General features: G+C 37.8%; 1 protein-coding gene across 2 annotated transcripts in view; it reads right to left on the reverse strand.

The window, feature by feature from the left end:
- The window catches only part of GRIN3A (glutamate receptor, ionotropic, N-methyl-D-aspartate 3A), a 179926-nt gene that overhangs the window by 36364 nt on the left and 127982 nt on the right, over positions 1-15580 (reverse strand). For both annotated transcript variants that reach the window (XR_001137207.1, XM_012638287.1), the window contains exons 4-6: positions 14617-14762; positions 10385-10500; positions 2560-2711 (exon numbers count right to left, since the gene is read on the reverse strand). Coding sequence is in view for 1 of the 2 variants with exons in the window: in XM_012638287.1 (XP_012493741.1) it covers positions 2560-2711; positions 10385-10500; positions 14617-14762 (414 nt within the window). In the remaining variant the exon portion in view is untranslated. The remainder of the gene's footprint in view (positions 1-2559; positions 2712-10384; positions 10501-14616; positions 14763-15580) is intronic.

Raw genomic sequence — 15580 nt, forward strand, 5'->3', positions numbered from 1 at the left:
GCTCCCTGACTTCTTGTCAGGTATGTAGTTCAGTTTCTCTGATTCATTTATTCCACAATTAGTTATCGAGGGCATACTATACATGAGGCATTGAGAACATGAGAACACAATTGTAAACAAAGTGTTTGCCCACTCCCCCAGAGCTCTTACTATATAATGAAGAAGAGATACACTAAAAAATAATAATCTGATTAAATGTGTGTTTAAAAATAGTGAAGTTTATAAATTATGACAAGTGCTATGAAATAATGTGAGACATAATCTGACATTATAAAAGGAGATATGATTCCTATTGGTCAAGGATTATAAGGGTTTGAAGAAGGGGGATTTTATTTTTGTTACTTTATTTTATTTTAAACAATTTTTATTCTTAATTATTATGGGTACGGAATAGTTGTATGTACTTATAGGGTACATGTGATGTTTTGATAGAGACATACCATGTGAATTAATCAAATCAGGGTAATTGGGGTATCTGTCACCTCAGGCATTTATCATTTCTTTGTTTTAGGAACATTCCAATTCCACTCTTTCAGTTATTTTAAAGTATGCTCTCTAACTTATTATTTACTATAGTTACTTTGTTGTGCTATCAAATGTTGTTCATTCTACCTAACTATCTAACTACATTTTTGCACCCATTAACCATCCCCACTTTATCTTCTCCTTCCCACTGTCCTTCTCAGCTGCTGGTAACCAGCATTCTATTCTCTGTCTCCATGAGATCAATTGTTTTTAATATTTAGCTCCCACATATGAATGTGAGAACATGAGAGATTTGTCTTTCTGTGCTTGGCTCATCTCACTTAACATAATGTTCTCCAGTTCCACCAGATTTCATTCTTTTTAATAGTTATATAATATTCCGTTGTGTATATGTACCACAATTTCTTTATCCATTCATCCATTGATAGATACTTAGTTTGATTCCAAATGTTGGCTATTGTGAATAGTGCTGCACTAAACACGAGAGTGCAGATATCTTTTTGAAGAAGGGAGATATTAGTTGGAAGTTTATAGTGTGAAGGCTTTAGCTGAACAAATGTCAGAGGGAAGAGTATTTGAGGAAGAGGAGGCAACAGCATGTGCAGGGGCCCCAAGGTAGGAAGCCACTGATGTATCTCCATCTAAAATGCCCACTGTGATGGGGCTGTAATGAGCCAGGAGGAAAGTGGCATGAGATGAGGCTGGGGCAGGTCCCACAGGGCATTGTAGGCCATGTCAGCATTTCAGATTTTGTGCTAATTAACATAGGGGGCCATTGCAGGCTTCTAAGCAAAAGAATAGTCTGCCATCTGGAAAACAAATTGGAGGAAGGCAGGAGTGAAAACAGAAAGGCTAGTTAGGAGACTTTTGTAGTGGTCCAGGTGAGGGATGATGACTTATACTGGAGCGATGACAATGGAGATGACAATAAATGGACATATTTCAGGCATGTTTTATAGAAGGAAAAGATATGGCTTGCTGATGGATGCAGAAAGTGAAATGTGGGAGGCATTAAGGCTCCCTGCCATTTTCTGGAATGAGTAACTAGATGGCCAGAGGTGTCTTTACCAAGATGTGAAGCACAGGAGGAAAAGCAGATTTAGGAGGGAAGATCAAGAGTTCAGCTTTTGACAAGTTAAATTTGAGACGCCTATAGGTTATTCAAGTGGAGATGTCAAATAGGAAGGTAGATATATGGTCTGGAGCTCAGAAGAAGGGACTGTGTTGAAATACAAATTTGTGAGTTCTTAGCAAATAGAATCTATTTGAAGATATTATTTTTGGCTTTAGGTTTTTTTTTTTTTAATGTTAGGCTGACCTTGTATAAGTTCATTTGGCTTCCCTTTTTAAACATCTGAGCCTATGTTTCTGATTATACCTTTCAGTCTCCTATTTTAATTATTCAATTTCTGCCTTATTTTATAGATTTATTTCTAATTACATTGTAAAGGCAGAATACTGCAATCGGAAGAAGCATATTCTGACTATTTGTGTGCCTTGGGCATATCACTTAGTACCTCTGTGTACTAGTTTCCCAACTGTTAAGGAAGGGAATTTGTTGTTCTCAGTTTTTAAAAAAAATCTACGATTCTGTAATCTAAGAAGTACTAGTTGATGTATGTCTATTTTTCTAAACCCACAAAGAATTTATCCCTAGATAGTCACACTGGGAATTTAGCAAAGCATTAGTTAGATTTTGAAGGATGTCTTGAAGTACACATCACGACCAACAATTAATGATTAAACCAGACACTGTTAATGTCAATGTCAGACACTATTGCTATAATTCAGAATAGCATTTCTTCTGCACTTGTGAATATAGGTTATGGGGAAAAGTAGAAATTTAGACATTTACTCATCAAAATAGCATCACATTTAAATCAAAGACAAACTCACTGCAAATTCCTGTAGGAATGAGTACTTTTCAAGTGAAGTGAAAAGTACCAAGTATCATAGAGAGTCTTAGTATTAATAAATGCAATAGTCTGGAGTATGGGGCACAGGTATCAGCATTTCCTTATATTCTTTAAGGTAAAGCTGTACAAAGTGTCAACATTATCAGCACTTCCATACCTCAGTGACAGCAAAACTTCTCTTGCCACAGGGAACCACCTTGTACCACTTGTCATGTAGCACATCCATAAACCCGTGTGACTTGTATTGACTGATTAGCTCGGATATGTTGGAGGTCAGTGGAGAGTTGGGTGGGAGACCAATGCCATATCCTAGGAGAAAACACAATCTCAGATGAGTTTCTTACACTGTTTCTGAGAGATTGTCACCATATTTCATACGTGAGTGATATTGCCATCAGATCTGACAACAAGGGCATGGTGAGTTTTCACCATCTTTCCTTTAAAGGACTCAAAGATGTTCTTAGATATGATTACCCTTAGATTGGCTGCATCTCTGAGTAGATGAGATAAGTCTGAAAAGGAGAGGAATGGGCTGGGTACAGTGCACTTGTGGAATATTTTATGTCAAGATCTTCTGCCCTTCCCTTCAAAGTATTTCTTAGAAGCATTCTTTAAGGTCTTTACCAGGGCTAGGATTGCCTACCCACCCCTCTCAGAAACCCCTCCTCTGGACCTTAAGTATACAGAATTGGATTAATCATAATCTTTGGTTTATGAGATAATTTTATCACTGTTAATGCATGATCTTCTTTTACTTTTTTTGATTTATTTTTGAATAATAAGACAATGTGAACATACAATACAGCATGAGAACCAAAACATCAACAAAAACTTATAAGAACTAACTTCAATTGTTTAAAACCCACCCCCGTCCCAGACTCAAAGAAGTCTGGTAATACCAATTGTTGGAGAAGACGTGGATCACTAAGACCATTTATATATTGCTTATTGGAATGAAAATTGATATAAACACTTTGGAAAACAGTTTGGTATTATTTCATATAGTTGAAAATTTACGTACTTTAAGACCAACAATTCTGTTCCTAAGAACATTCCCCAAGAACTTCTCCACAAGCACAGCAGGAGACATGTACAAGAATGTTCTTAGAGGTATTGCTCATAAAAACAAAAATTGGCAACAACCCAAATTTTCTTTAGCAAGGGAATGGGTAAATAAATTGTAGAATATTTATACGGTTGAAATATTATATAATGAAAAATATATGAACTGGAACTAGATGTAATGATATGGATGACTCTTAGCAATATGCTATTGAGCGAAAAAAGCTCAGTCCCAGATGATTACTTGCATCGCAAATTCATTGTGTAAATATTAACATATTCAAAACAATATATTTTTAGGAATACATATATATGTGATAATACTATATTTAGAAAAAAACAAGGATATGATAAGTGAAAGATTCAGGATAGTGATTAAGCAGGTCAAGGGAGGCAGGGGAAGGAATGGGGGAAGAGCACAAAGATGAAATTAATTTGTTGTCAGAGTTTTTTTCTTTTTTTTTTTTTGTTTTTTTGAGACAGAGTCTTGCTCTGTGTCCTGGCTAGAGTGCAGTGGCATCATCATAGCTCACTGCAACCTCAAACTCCAGGGCTCAGGTGATCCTCCTGCCTCAGCCTCCCAAGTATGGGGACTGTAGACGTGCACCACCACACCCTGCTTATTTTTCTATTGTTTTTTTTGTGGAAATGGGGTCTTGCTCTTGGTCAGGCTGGTCTCAAACTCCTGAGCTCAAGCAGTCCTTTTGCCTGGGCCTTCCAGAGTGTTAGCATTACAGGTGTGAGCCGCCGTGCCCGGCCTATTGTCAGAGTTTTAATAGACAGCTTAGACTCTCTGTATCCTCATACTGTGTGTCTTCACTTGCTTTCCAAAATGTTACTACACTGTTAATCTCTTTGATGAGCCACATGAAAGAGGCTAATTAACTACATTTTGTTTTTAGCTGTTGGATAGCATAGTGAAAAAAAGATTTTTTGCTTTCAACATGATCGAGGGAGAAAAATTAAAAATACGGTTAGTTCCTTTTTCATGGACAAAGATTAAAAGACTGTCAAGGTTCCAAAGATACTTAATGGGAAAAAATAACTCCTATAATTATTCTATCTTATATCTCAATTCCAAGAATATTGGTTTTTGATCCTTTTTTAATGCAGATACATAAATCTTTTTTTAGAAAAATAACAAGGTTTGAGATGTGTGTATAACCAATAAAAGAGAAGAAATATATAATGCAGAAAAATTTTGAGTTTTTGTGAGTTGTTATGTTTTTTCTTTCCTGATGATTTTGTTTGTTCCTTAACAATGGGGAGTCAAGGAAATGATGACAATGTCAAAAGCATGATTAGAATTTTCCATTCAATGAGCTATTTTGAGTGCCTGTTTTGTGCCTGGTAGTTTTGGTTTGAAAGGCAAAACTGATAATAAAAGACTCTGGACGGGCAGCTTTTTCTTCCGCTGATGTTATCTTTAAATAACATTCTTTAAAGAATGGGCAACTTATTATAAGGAAGTAACTAGTTTTCTTTAGAAATTTATAATAAATGCTATTGACTATTCAATTGCACATATGTTTATTTAGTCCTTATTTACGTGTCAGGCACAGTACTGGGCACAAGTATAAAAATAATATTTACCAAGTCACTGATTTACACATTCATTCATTCACTCATTTATTCATCCAACAAATATTTCCTGAGTGACTAGGCACCGTGTTAAGTGGTCAGGATTTAGCAGTGACCAAGGCAGGTGTGGTCTCTGCTGTCAGGCAGTGTATACTCTACTGGGAAGACAGATACTACACAATGCACAGAATGATTAATTTATTACAACTGAGATAGGCACCACGAGAAAGAGGAACTGTTGCATATAAGAACAAAATGTAGGAGGACTTGGGACTATGTGGTGGGAGAGAGTTGACAGTCAGAATAATTAACCAGGTTTTCTGAATATTAATGTGTTTTTCTTCCATAAGGCAGTAGTTTTCAACAACAAAAACTTCTAATATTTATTGAGGGCTTACAATACACTAAGTACTGCTCTATAAGAAACTTTTTACATACCTTACCCCATTTCGTAGATTATACACTAGAACAAGATTGTGGCACATAGTTCAGTTAAATCATTCTGGGTTTCTAATAATAACTAGGACATACTGAGCTCTGCCGTGTGCCAGGCGCTATTCCACATGCATCCCTACATGAACCTGTGCCAGAGTATGTATTACTTAGAGACAAAGATTGAATAAGTAAACTGCCAAGATCACACAGCTGGTAGTTGGCAAAGCCAGCATTCGAAAGTAGGTCTGTTTGGTTCTAAATCCAATTCTCTCTCCACCATGTTCATTACAACATGCGTCCAAGTCAAGGGGATACTTGCCCTGTTTCCTCCCCTTCAATAGGGGCCCCATTACTGGAGGCATATTGATGTAATCCCCCAAACTAGGTAATTCATTTAAAAACCACAGTCATCTAAACTAGTAGTTTGTTTTCAGCAGAAACAAGTATATATTATTCACAGCTAGATTTTATTTAAAAGCTTTTCAATAGGTTAGTGTGAGAACTTGTATATGATTATATAGGTGAGGAAATTCATTAACAAGGACCCTCACGAATCATATTGTTTCTTCTAAAAAATTCTCTTAAATCTAATAATTCCAACCCATATTAGCATAATAATGGAAGACTTGTTTTCATTTGATAAACATTCATTGCTCACCCATTCATCTATCCATTAATTCCACAAACGTGTGTTGAATGCTTATTCTGTGCCAGGCACTCTGCCAAGTGCGATGGAGGTCACCAAGTTAAATTAGACACAGCACAGAATCCATCCATAAGAAGCTTATGCTGGCATGGGGGAGATGAGGTATACATAGACTATATATGGGAGAAAGTTACATGATTTTTCTTGGAAAAAAAGATGAGTGAGGCATAAATTCAACAAAGGAAAAATATGACTAGGACACAATGAGAACAGATAAAACTCTGTGGAAGTTCAGAGGACTGAGAAATTGCTACCAGACGAGAGGATGAGAGAAGGCATCTGCGGTTGATTTTTGATAGTGGTATTTTTGGTAGATAAGACAAAACTACATGAAAAGAAAGTTTTTTAAATTTTGAAATTCATACTTATGATAAATCTACTTATCCTAAAAATAGAATTTTGGTACTACAACAAAAGTACTAAAATTCCCTGAAGAAAAAAAGGTAGGTTGAAATTCTAGAGACATTTATAAAAAATTGCTACATAGGAAATAATAAATATTAAATCATTCCACTCCATCATGTCTAGGTTAATTTGTAATCGACTGCTAAAAATACATTACTACCCTTTTAAATTTTATATTTTAATACATATATCAAATATTGATATTTTAATGATTTCTAGAATTAATAATAACTACTATTAACTAATTAAAATAATCTGTGCCTACAGAATGAGGGGGAAGTAGGAAAAAATTATGTGGTGATGAGAAGAGGTATTTGTTAAAAGATATAAAAATCCATTTTATTCAGAAACATAAAATAGTAAAACCTTGAGGTTTTTATTTCTGTCCTTCTCTTTATCAGTTGCTTTTCAGATTTGCTCATGTTCATTGGTCAAAGAATTCTTATTTTTAAATTGCTGACTCAACTTATACCTTTATATATGGTATTTAAATTTGACCAAAAACTTCCTGCATGCTTTTGAATTCCTAATAGTTTCGGTTTGTTCTACCACATACTCTTTAGCATAAATGAATACTCAAGAAAGAGTTTCAAACTCAGTGTGGAGCCACTCTCTCATTTGCCTTTCTTTTACTTTTTAAGTCTGATAAATGCAGAATGGTGAATTAGAAGGGGTATTTAGTAGTTATCTGAGTATGTTCGGGTTTCTGTAACAAAATACCATGGAATGGGTGGCTTATGAACAACAGAAATTTATTTTTTATAATTCTGGAAACTGGGAGGTACAAGATCAAGGTGCTGGCAGATATGGTGTCTGGTGAAGGCCGAGGCCTGATTTCTTGTTCATAGATGGCACCTTTTTGCTGTGTCCTCATATGCTGGAAAGAATGAATGAGCCCCTTGGACCTATTTTATAAGGGCATTAATTCCATTTTCTAAGAACAAAGACTTCATGACCTAATCACCTCCCAAAAGGTCCCACCTCCTAATTCCATCACATTAGGGAGTAGGTTTCAATGTATGATTTTTGGGAGGACACAAGCATTCAGACCATAGCAGTTGTCAAACTGAGTAGGTATAATATCAATACTTTATACAGTAAAGGTACATTCAGCATGAAGGAATCATTGCACTCTGTTTCCTCTCCTGTCTAAATTGCTGAAATCATTTAAACCTTTGGGAAAGTATGTGCAAACTATGAGAATGCTGTTGATTAACTACATAAGTAAGTAAATTAGGTACTTATTTCAAATCTAACCTAATGATTTATTTAATAGATAATACATCATTTAGCACATAATTGTCATATGCCTAGCATTGTACTAGGCCCTGTGAAGGGGTACCAGTAGTCATATAAAACATTCCCTTAAGCTAAATGGGAACGTATTGTTCATAAACCATTTTGATGATTTTGTTTTATGCAGACTAACTTAATAAAGCTCACATTTTAATAAATTCAAAAACTTAAATGTTGTTAAAGGAAAGCATATAATATTTTCAAAATTTTCATTGAGAGAAATATTTCCCTAAAAATCTATGAGCTTCACATTTTTTTAAAAAGCAGCAATCAAGACTTTTACTAGTATCTTTATCACATTGTGTCTAACTTATAAGTATCTTCCCTTTGTGGTTTACTGAGTTATGTTTTTTTTTTTTTCCAGACAGAATCTCACTCTGTTGCCTGGACTAGAGTGAGTGCCATGGCGTCAGCCTAGCTCACAGCAACCTCAAACTCCTGGGCTCAAGCAATCCTTCTGCCTCTGCCTCCCGCATGTGCCACCATGCCCGGCTAATTTTTTCTATATATTTTTAGTTGTCCGATTAATTTCTTTCTATTTTTAGTAGAGACGGGGGTGTCGCTCTTGCTCAGGCTGGTTTCGAACTCCTGAGATCAAACAATCCGCCCGCCTCGGCCTCCCAGAGAGCTAGGATTATAGGCGTGAGCCACCGCTCTGGGCCCCTGAGTTATGTTTTTAGGTTGTGAACTTGTTGGCAGGGGCAGTAGCAAATTAAATTTTCTGATTTGTACCCCATCATTTTGAGAATAAACCAACAATTATTTAACTCTCTCAGTTAAAATCTACAGTCTTTCTGCTCCCTTGCAGGGAGAGCTCTTCCGTGCGCCATTTTGTGCCTATCCTCTTTGAAAACAATGTGGTGTGTCTAGAGATGATGGGACCCGCAAGACACTAAGTCTCAGGAGCACAGATGGAAATGTAAACAGGAAACCAGTGGGGAGTTAATTGTGTGGCATCTGGCACTGGGGGCTGGCAGAGGCAAACAAGCCATCTTACCACTGTCTTTTGACAAGATAGAGTTGCCCCCTGAAGACAAAGGTGGAAAATGGAGCCCCTCATTTTTCTGCCCTCTGCAAATGATTCATTGTTAGTAGCTACCAATAGCAGAAGGGACCTCAATTACCCAGTGCATCTAGGACAGAAATAAAATGTAACATCCCCAGATGCCACAAAAATTGGGAATTTTTCCATTGTTACATAAAAATGAGGTTATATCCTGAATGTCATTTGGTCTTCCAGCTTTCTCTTTTTCTTTTTCTGCCTTTGCTACCCCAGACTGCAGTCTTAATAGAAGACCGCTATCACTAACTATCTCTCTTCCCGAGTTCCATCCTTGGTTCAGGTGGGGGTCGTTTTGCCTGGAGAGGAGACTGATTTCTCCTAGGAAAGGGCTCAGAGAAACAGCATCAGCTGTTACAGTCTCATTTATCACAAAAACAAAGACTAAAGTAGAAAAATCTGCTGACATGTTTCGGGGAGATGGAGACCAACTGTGGTTGGGAAATTGGGAAATTGGAATCAGATTAGCTTTGATATCCTCGTTAACATACAGGAAAGTACAGATTTCTGGAAATAGGACTTGGGCACCCCCATGGGATTGTTTTAAGCCAAAGTGTTTTCTGACAAGTGAGCATGGCTGTCTTGAGAGCCAGCATGTGCTCGTAGGGAAGGGGAGCTGGGAATTGGGAGATGTGAAATTTGCTGGTTCAAACTATCAGCTCCATATATCAACCGTCATTCAAAATGAAAGAAGCTACTGACAAAGCAATCTTTCTTTGGTCCTAAAGTTTGATTGATTGGTTGATCAAGTTGGAAGCAAAAATTTGCTGCCAGTGGGGAAAAAGGCAAATCTGAGGTCCCAAATAAGGTTTTATTTAGGACCCTAAAGGGTACTAAACTACAGAACAACATATTTTTCTACTTATTTTCCAACTAGTAGAAGAATACTTATTTAAGAACCATGAGATTTAGATTTTTAATCCCAGTATTATTGTCTAATTATATGATTAAGGAAATGTGATATAATGTTCCTGGGCTATCTTGTGTGTAAAATGAGTAGATTAGATTAGATCAACATTGAGGTCTTTCCAGTTGTAAAACGTAATCACTCTAGGTTTTGCATCAGATTCACTACAGTATTTCGCTGTTAAAAAATACAGATTAGATTAATCTTGTGTAATAAATGGGAAGTGTCCATTTATAAATGGAGACTTCCCATTTATTACACTGTGCTACTACTCCCAGATATCTGAAGCAACATCATCTGGGTAACAATGATTTTTTTCCCCCTAACAACTGGGTAAATAAATGTTTGTTGAGTAGGTGAAAAATAAATTCCTAACTTCAGCAACTTAATAGCTAAGTGCTTATGAATTGAAAATGAAAACAAGGGAAGATGAATAGCTCTTTGCCTCTGACTTTGGCATTTGTGACTTGCTAGGCTGGCAGCCTGAGCACATCCTGTGTAAAAGTGAATCAAGAGTGACTGATTAATACCTTCTATGGCAAATGGCTTCCCCACAGTTAGAAGTTTGCAGTCAGCATCTATTGACACTTCATAATCCAAAAGGGCTTTGTCCATGATGAAGGCGTCTAGTTTCTCTGGATCATTCCTATATTTAAGAGAAGAGAAGTGAGAAGAAAAGTGAAAATGATTCATTAATGGACAGGAAGTGCTAAGGCTAACAGCTGGCTTTTGTTTAGGGGACAGAAAGCTGGGCACTAAGGGCAGGACAAACTAGCTAGCTGCTGACTCAGATTTGTTGGCATCTCACTGACCTCTAGAGTTCAGACCAGGGGAGACTGACACCCTTATAAGAGACCATGATGTCTTTCCAGTGGGTTTATCTACCAGTTCCTTTCATTACTTCTAAATCCAACAACAAAGCCAGAGCAACTCTGAATTAAATAGGAAGGTGCACAGAGAAGGTTCATTTCTCTTATATTGTCAGAGCAGCTTCTTTGTGTTAGGCATTGTATTTATTGTCCTCTACACATTTTATCACTCATAATGACTATGACTTAAGAGATGAGGAAATTGAGGCTCAGAGAGTTGAAGTAATTTGATTTAGGTTACATAGCTAGTAAGTGTTGGAGCCAGGTAGTCTCATTAATTGGTATTGAAATTTTTATTTCTTTCTGTCATGATCACTATCATATTCTTCAGAAATCAAATATTACTTTATATTTAGGAATAGATATTAATGCAATACATATAAGAGATATAGCACTTTTGGGGAAAAGATTTCTTTAAAGTCCATAGGTTAGCATTCACTAAATGGAAGGGGAAGCTTATGTAATATATCATAGTGACCTGATTTATTAATATATCTCCAGAGATTCATGTTTTACTCCCATCCCAGTAGGCAGTTCAGGCAAGAATAATTTAAGGTAGGTGTCCCTGGGCTGTATTAATGAATTGGCAATGCGCTGGACTCAAGCTACTATCAGATGTCTTGGGCATCATTCATGAAACTCTTCCCGTATTTTGAACATAGGCACAGAAATGGTCCAGATGAAGGCTATGTCTCAGCACAGTGAGCTCCCTCTTATATAGAGGGCAAGGAAGGAGGAATTTTAAAGGGGACTGTCTGAGATATATGCAATGCCTTCTTTGTTTTCAGCCACTTTAAATCCTTTTTGGGATGGTATAGGACACACATCCATTTAAGGAAGGCTTTTCTACTCTCATAGTTGTCCAAACAGCTTTGCAAAGAGAGCAATTCTCCATTCTATCTGAACTCAGTCCTTCCTCTCTTAGATCTGGGAATGAGGCTGCTGGAATTCAACACAGAGGAGTGTCCTCTAAACTCAGAGTAGAATAGGGCTAGGGTGCATCAAAAATTTAAACAAGAGAGACATCCCTAGACACCTGGACGATTTATCACTGGGCAGGATACACATGTTTACATGGATGGCTATGCCTGGGCCACATATGGACACAAAGTAAGTTGATCAACTTCCCTTTTTGATGCCAATGACCATCATTTCCTTTTCCTACTCTTCCAGGAAGTGAAATAGCCAATTTAAAATTCATCCCTGTTTCCAGGAGGTATTGGATTTGAGTTACAAGGAGACCTATGGTTAACTTTAAGAAAAATGAAAGCACTTCCCAGCTCCACAGCAGTGGGAAGCTTCAGAAAGGGTTGGGAATGTGAATTGTCTCTTGGGAGTTGATGATGAGGAAACTTAATGGAATCCAATACTGGCAGTAAAACCAAAATTGAGCTGAAAAACATTTCTCCAATCAAAGTTTTATTGCCACAATAGCAGAATGTACCTTGGGAGTTACATAGCAACACGTTACTATTTGCTAATATTCCACAAATATTTGTGATAGCAATATGATCATAGAAAAAAACTGAGGTTCAATTCATTGTTTTGAACCAATAATTTCTAAAGTCTAGTGTTGCTGGTATCCTTAAATAACTACTACTGATTTGGGGCTCCAAAGTGCAGTTAGCTATGATAGGCTTCTGTTGTATAAGAAGGCAAGAAGCAATCAGTTCACAGACTCCCAAGGGACCCTGAGTCACTGGTGAGGAAGTGGCAGGGTGTGATCCAGGAATAAGTAGCTTTTAGACTGGCTGAATCACCATTGTACTTGGCAGGGCCTCCAGTTGTTTCTTCTATTATAGAATCATGATCTGTCTTTTTTCGAGCATTCATTTACAAATAGATATCACATACCACAAAACAACCAGTCATATGTTAACATACTAAAATAAATGAGAATTTTAATAGCAATTAATTTATTGAAAAACTGCCATCTGATAAAGTAGGACTTTGAAAGAGTAACACTAAGCTCAGAGGAATTTTCATGGGAGAGAGGAAGGACAAGTTCTGTACATAAGAACCTGTCTTGCACAAGGCAACTCCACAGTTGTGCCTTGCAGGTCAGAGCTCTGGGATGCCAGAGGGGTGACATGAAGACCGAGATTACTTGGAGTGGTGGCTAAGTGCATAGGAAGTGACTAGTGCATAGGAGTGGAGAGAGAAGGCCCAGAGAAAAGAAGTGAGAGGGCATTCATGATCAGCTCTGCCTATATTCCAATTTTAATCAGTGAACCACCTGGTGAGCTTGTTAAATTGCAGATTCTGGTACAGTAGGTTTGGGATGGGACCTGAGATGCTGCATTTCTAACTAGCTCCCAGATATTAACTGGAATGTGGATGCTGCTGGAACATGGACTATTCTTTGAGTATCAAGGACCTACTCTTCCATCATGGTTCAACCTGGACTAGGCTGAAGCAGTGGTTGGATGTCAGAGACTTGGTTCTAGTTCTGACTCTACTTACTGACTAGCTGCATTACCATGGAAAATTTACTTCTTTGGGGCCTTTGTCATCTGTGCCTGCTTTCCTAATGATTGTTTTCTGTAGGCCATGGTGGGGCCACTGCTGGGAATGGGGGCCTTTTCAGGTGGGCCCTGGAATGCATGAATACCCTGATTGGAGTGGAGCTCCTGGAGACCACAGCAGTGGCTCACCTCATCCTTTTCACCCTGCCAGCGTTTCACCATGACAGCAGTTTGTCAGCCATTCCTATTGAACTGGGAGCCATTGCTGTCTCCCTGAAATCTTGTTCTCTCCCTCAACCATGAATTTGCCTGAAGAATAGGATACAGAAGAGGATCTCGGAGGCAAAGGAGCTCTACACTCTAAGTCAGAAAGAGACTTAATGTTTTGATGTTCTTTCAAAATTAAGAGTGGCATTTCATAGTACTCAAACATCATATATAACTTTGCCAATAGGAGAGAACAAGGCTTTCTCTCTAAGCTATAGTTAAAAGTCCATGAAATTGTTTCAGTGGCCTACTACTAAAGCTCCTGAGAAAGACAAAGCCCTTATGTGCCATGAAATTATTTACTTATTTTCTCTTTTTCTTAAAAAAATAACTTGAGGTGGCAGGTCCTTTTGTCTGTTGGGGAGATTATCGCAGCTGACCATGGAGAAACCAGTTTCCTGATACTGCATAATTCTAGGAATGGGAGGATTGGATGTCTGTTATTATTCTGATGCCCTTGGGCAGGAGGGAGAGGACTGCTCACCTCATGCATGCATCGGTGCTTATCAGGAGCCATTCATTCCCTTCTCCCAGGCACACTACAGGAGCAGACCCATACCTGCACTGTCCGCCTTTGCATCCAGCCTCACTGAATTACAGGCTCTGATAATCTGCCATGGCAATGTGATTTCTCTTGATTGCTTCTCATAAATTCTGATGAGAAGGATACAGGCATGGGAACCATTGCCTTCTATCTTATTTCCTTTCTACAGGAAATCTCTAAGATAAATCCCATTTCCTTGTGGCAAGAGGAGGCATTCCACAGGCTCAGAGATTCACTGTGAAGGAAAGGGTTGCCTTGGGACACTTTATCCTCTGGCTACATTCCCCGTGTGTTTGATCATTTCTGCACCATTGTTTTCTCAAGCGATGTCAAGCCGACATTTTCTTCCCCCACCATCTGCTACACTAATGGTCCCACTGGCTCTTTGAACAAAGCTACTGCCAACTTGAGACAATGCAGGTAACTAGTAATCTAGGTCACATAATTAAATGCATGCTATTCCATATTGCCTCCTGGATCTCACACAGTGTGAGGTATTACTGAACACACAGTGGGTATATTTATCTATCATTTTTAAAATCTAACAAACGCTACGTTGGTATCTAAATGACTTCTCTTCAGTGAGAACTTTTTGGATGTGAGAGGTTGACACTCACTTGAGATACTCCACTCCATCGGGGGTGGCTGGAACATTGTACCTTCTCATATATTCGTGCATCTCCGGGAAGCTTTGTCTCACATAATCTTCAGCACTGCTTTCTCGGACAGTTCCAAAGCGGAAGCCTTGGGAGGGATGGTGCAACTATGAAGGAGACAAATAGCTTTAGTATAAATTATTCTTAGAACTGCTTTCAAAAGTTTTCTTTTCAATCACTGTTTGAAACCTAATAATAATTTAGAACTCTGCTAACACCCACAGACATAAACATGCACATAGAAATGAGCTGACATAGGTATATGCCCTCTCAGATCCCAGATTTTACATCAGAAATTGTTCTATCTTCAGAAGCAAACAGATGGGAACAACAAACCGAAAATACAAAACAAGTTTTTTGATTTTTATTGAGAACCTATTAGAATTCTTTAGAAGCTGTACAAATTGGAATGTGGAATCAGCCTCATTATTGCAAATTGTATATCAGACAAAGTATAGAATTCAGATAATACAGATATGATCCTTTTTGGTTAGAACTATGCAAAAGCCAGGTTAAACCTTGAGTCCTGAGATTGCTGTGAATACATCACTTTTGTGTTGATCCGTCTTTATGCTATATTGCATTTTAAGTTTGTTGAATTTATTTTTGTCATTATTATAAAATGCTCTCTTTCCTTTAAGTAACTGTATTAGCCAATGCTGAGTCATGATGTATCTTTGCTCAAATGCAATGGTATGTAAGATAATTAGGAGTGACAGAGGGAAAGGTGGCGGGAGTAGACCCGATAATGTCATAGGTTTCCAGGATGCAAGACCTGACCGTGAGAAAAGACTATGCACTGGGAGTCCTGCAGAGACTTTCTGTCACTAAGGGCAATAAAGATATATCACATGACACATTATTATTCAATGAAAGTTGTAGAGAAGCATTAATGTAGAATCTAAAACACGGACTATTTAAAACA

This window comes from Propithecus coquereli, unplaced genomic scaffold (genome assembly GCF_000956105.1).
Source record: "Propithecus coquereli isolate 6110/MARCELLA unplaced genomic scaffold, Pcoq_1.0 Scaffold128, whole genome shotgun sequence".
Taxonomy (NCBI): domain Eukaryota; kingdom Metazoa; phylum Chordata; class Mammalia; order Primates; family Indriidae; genus Propithecus; species Propithecus coquereli.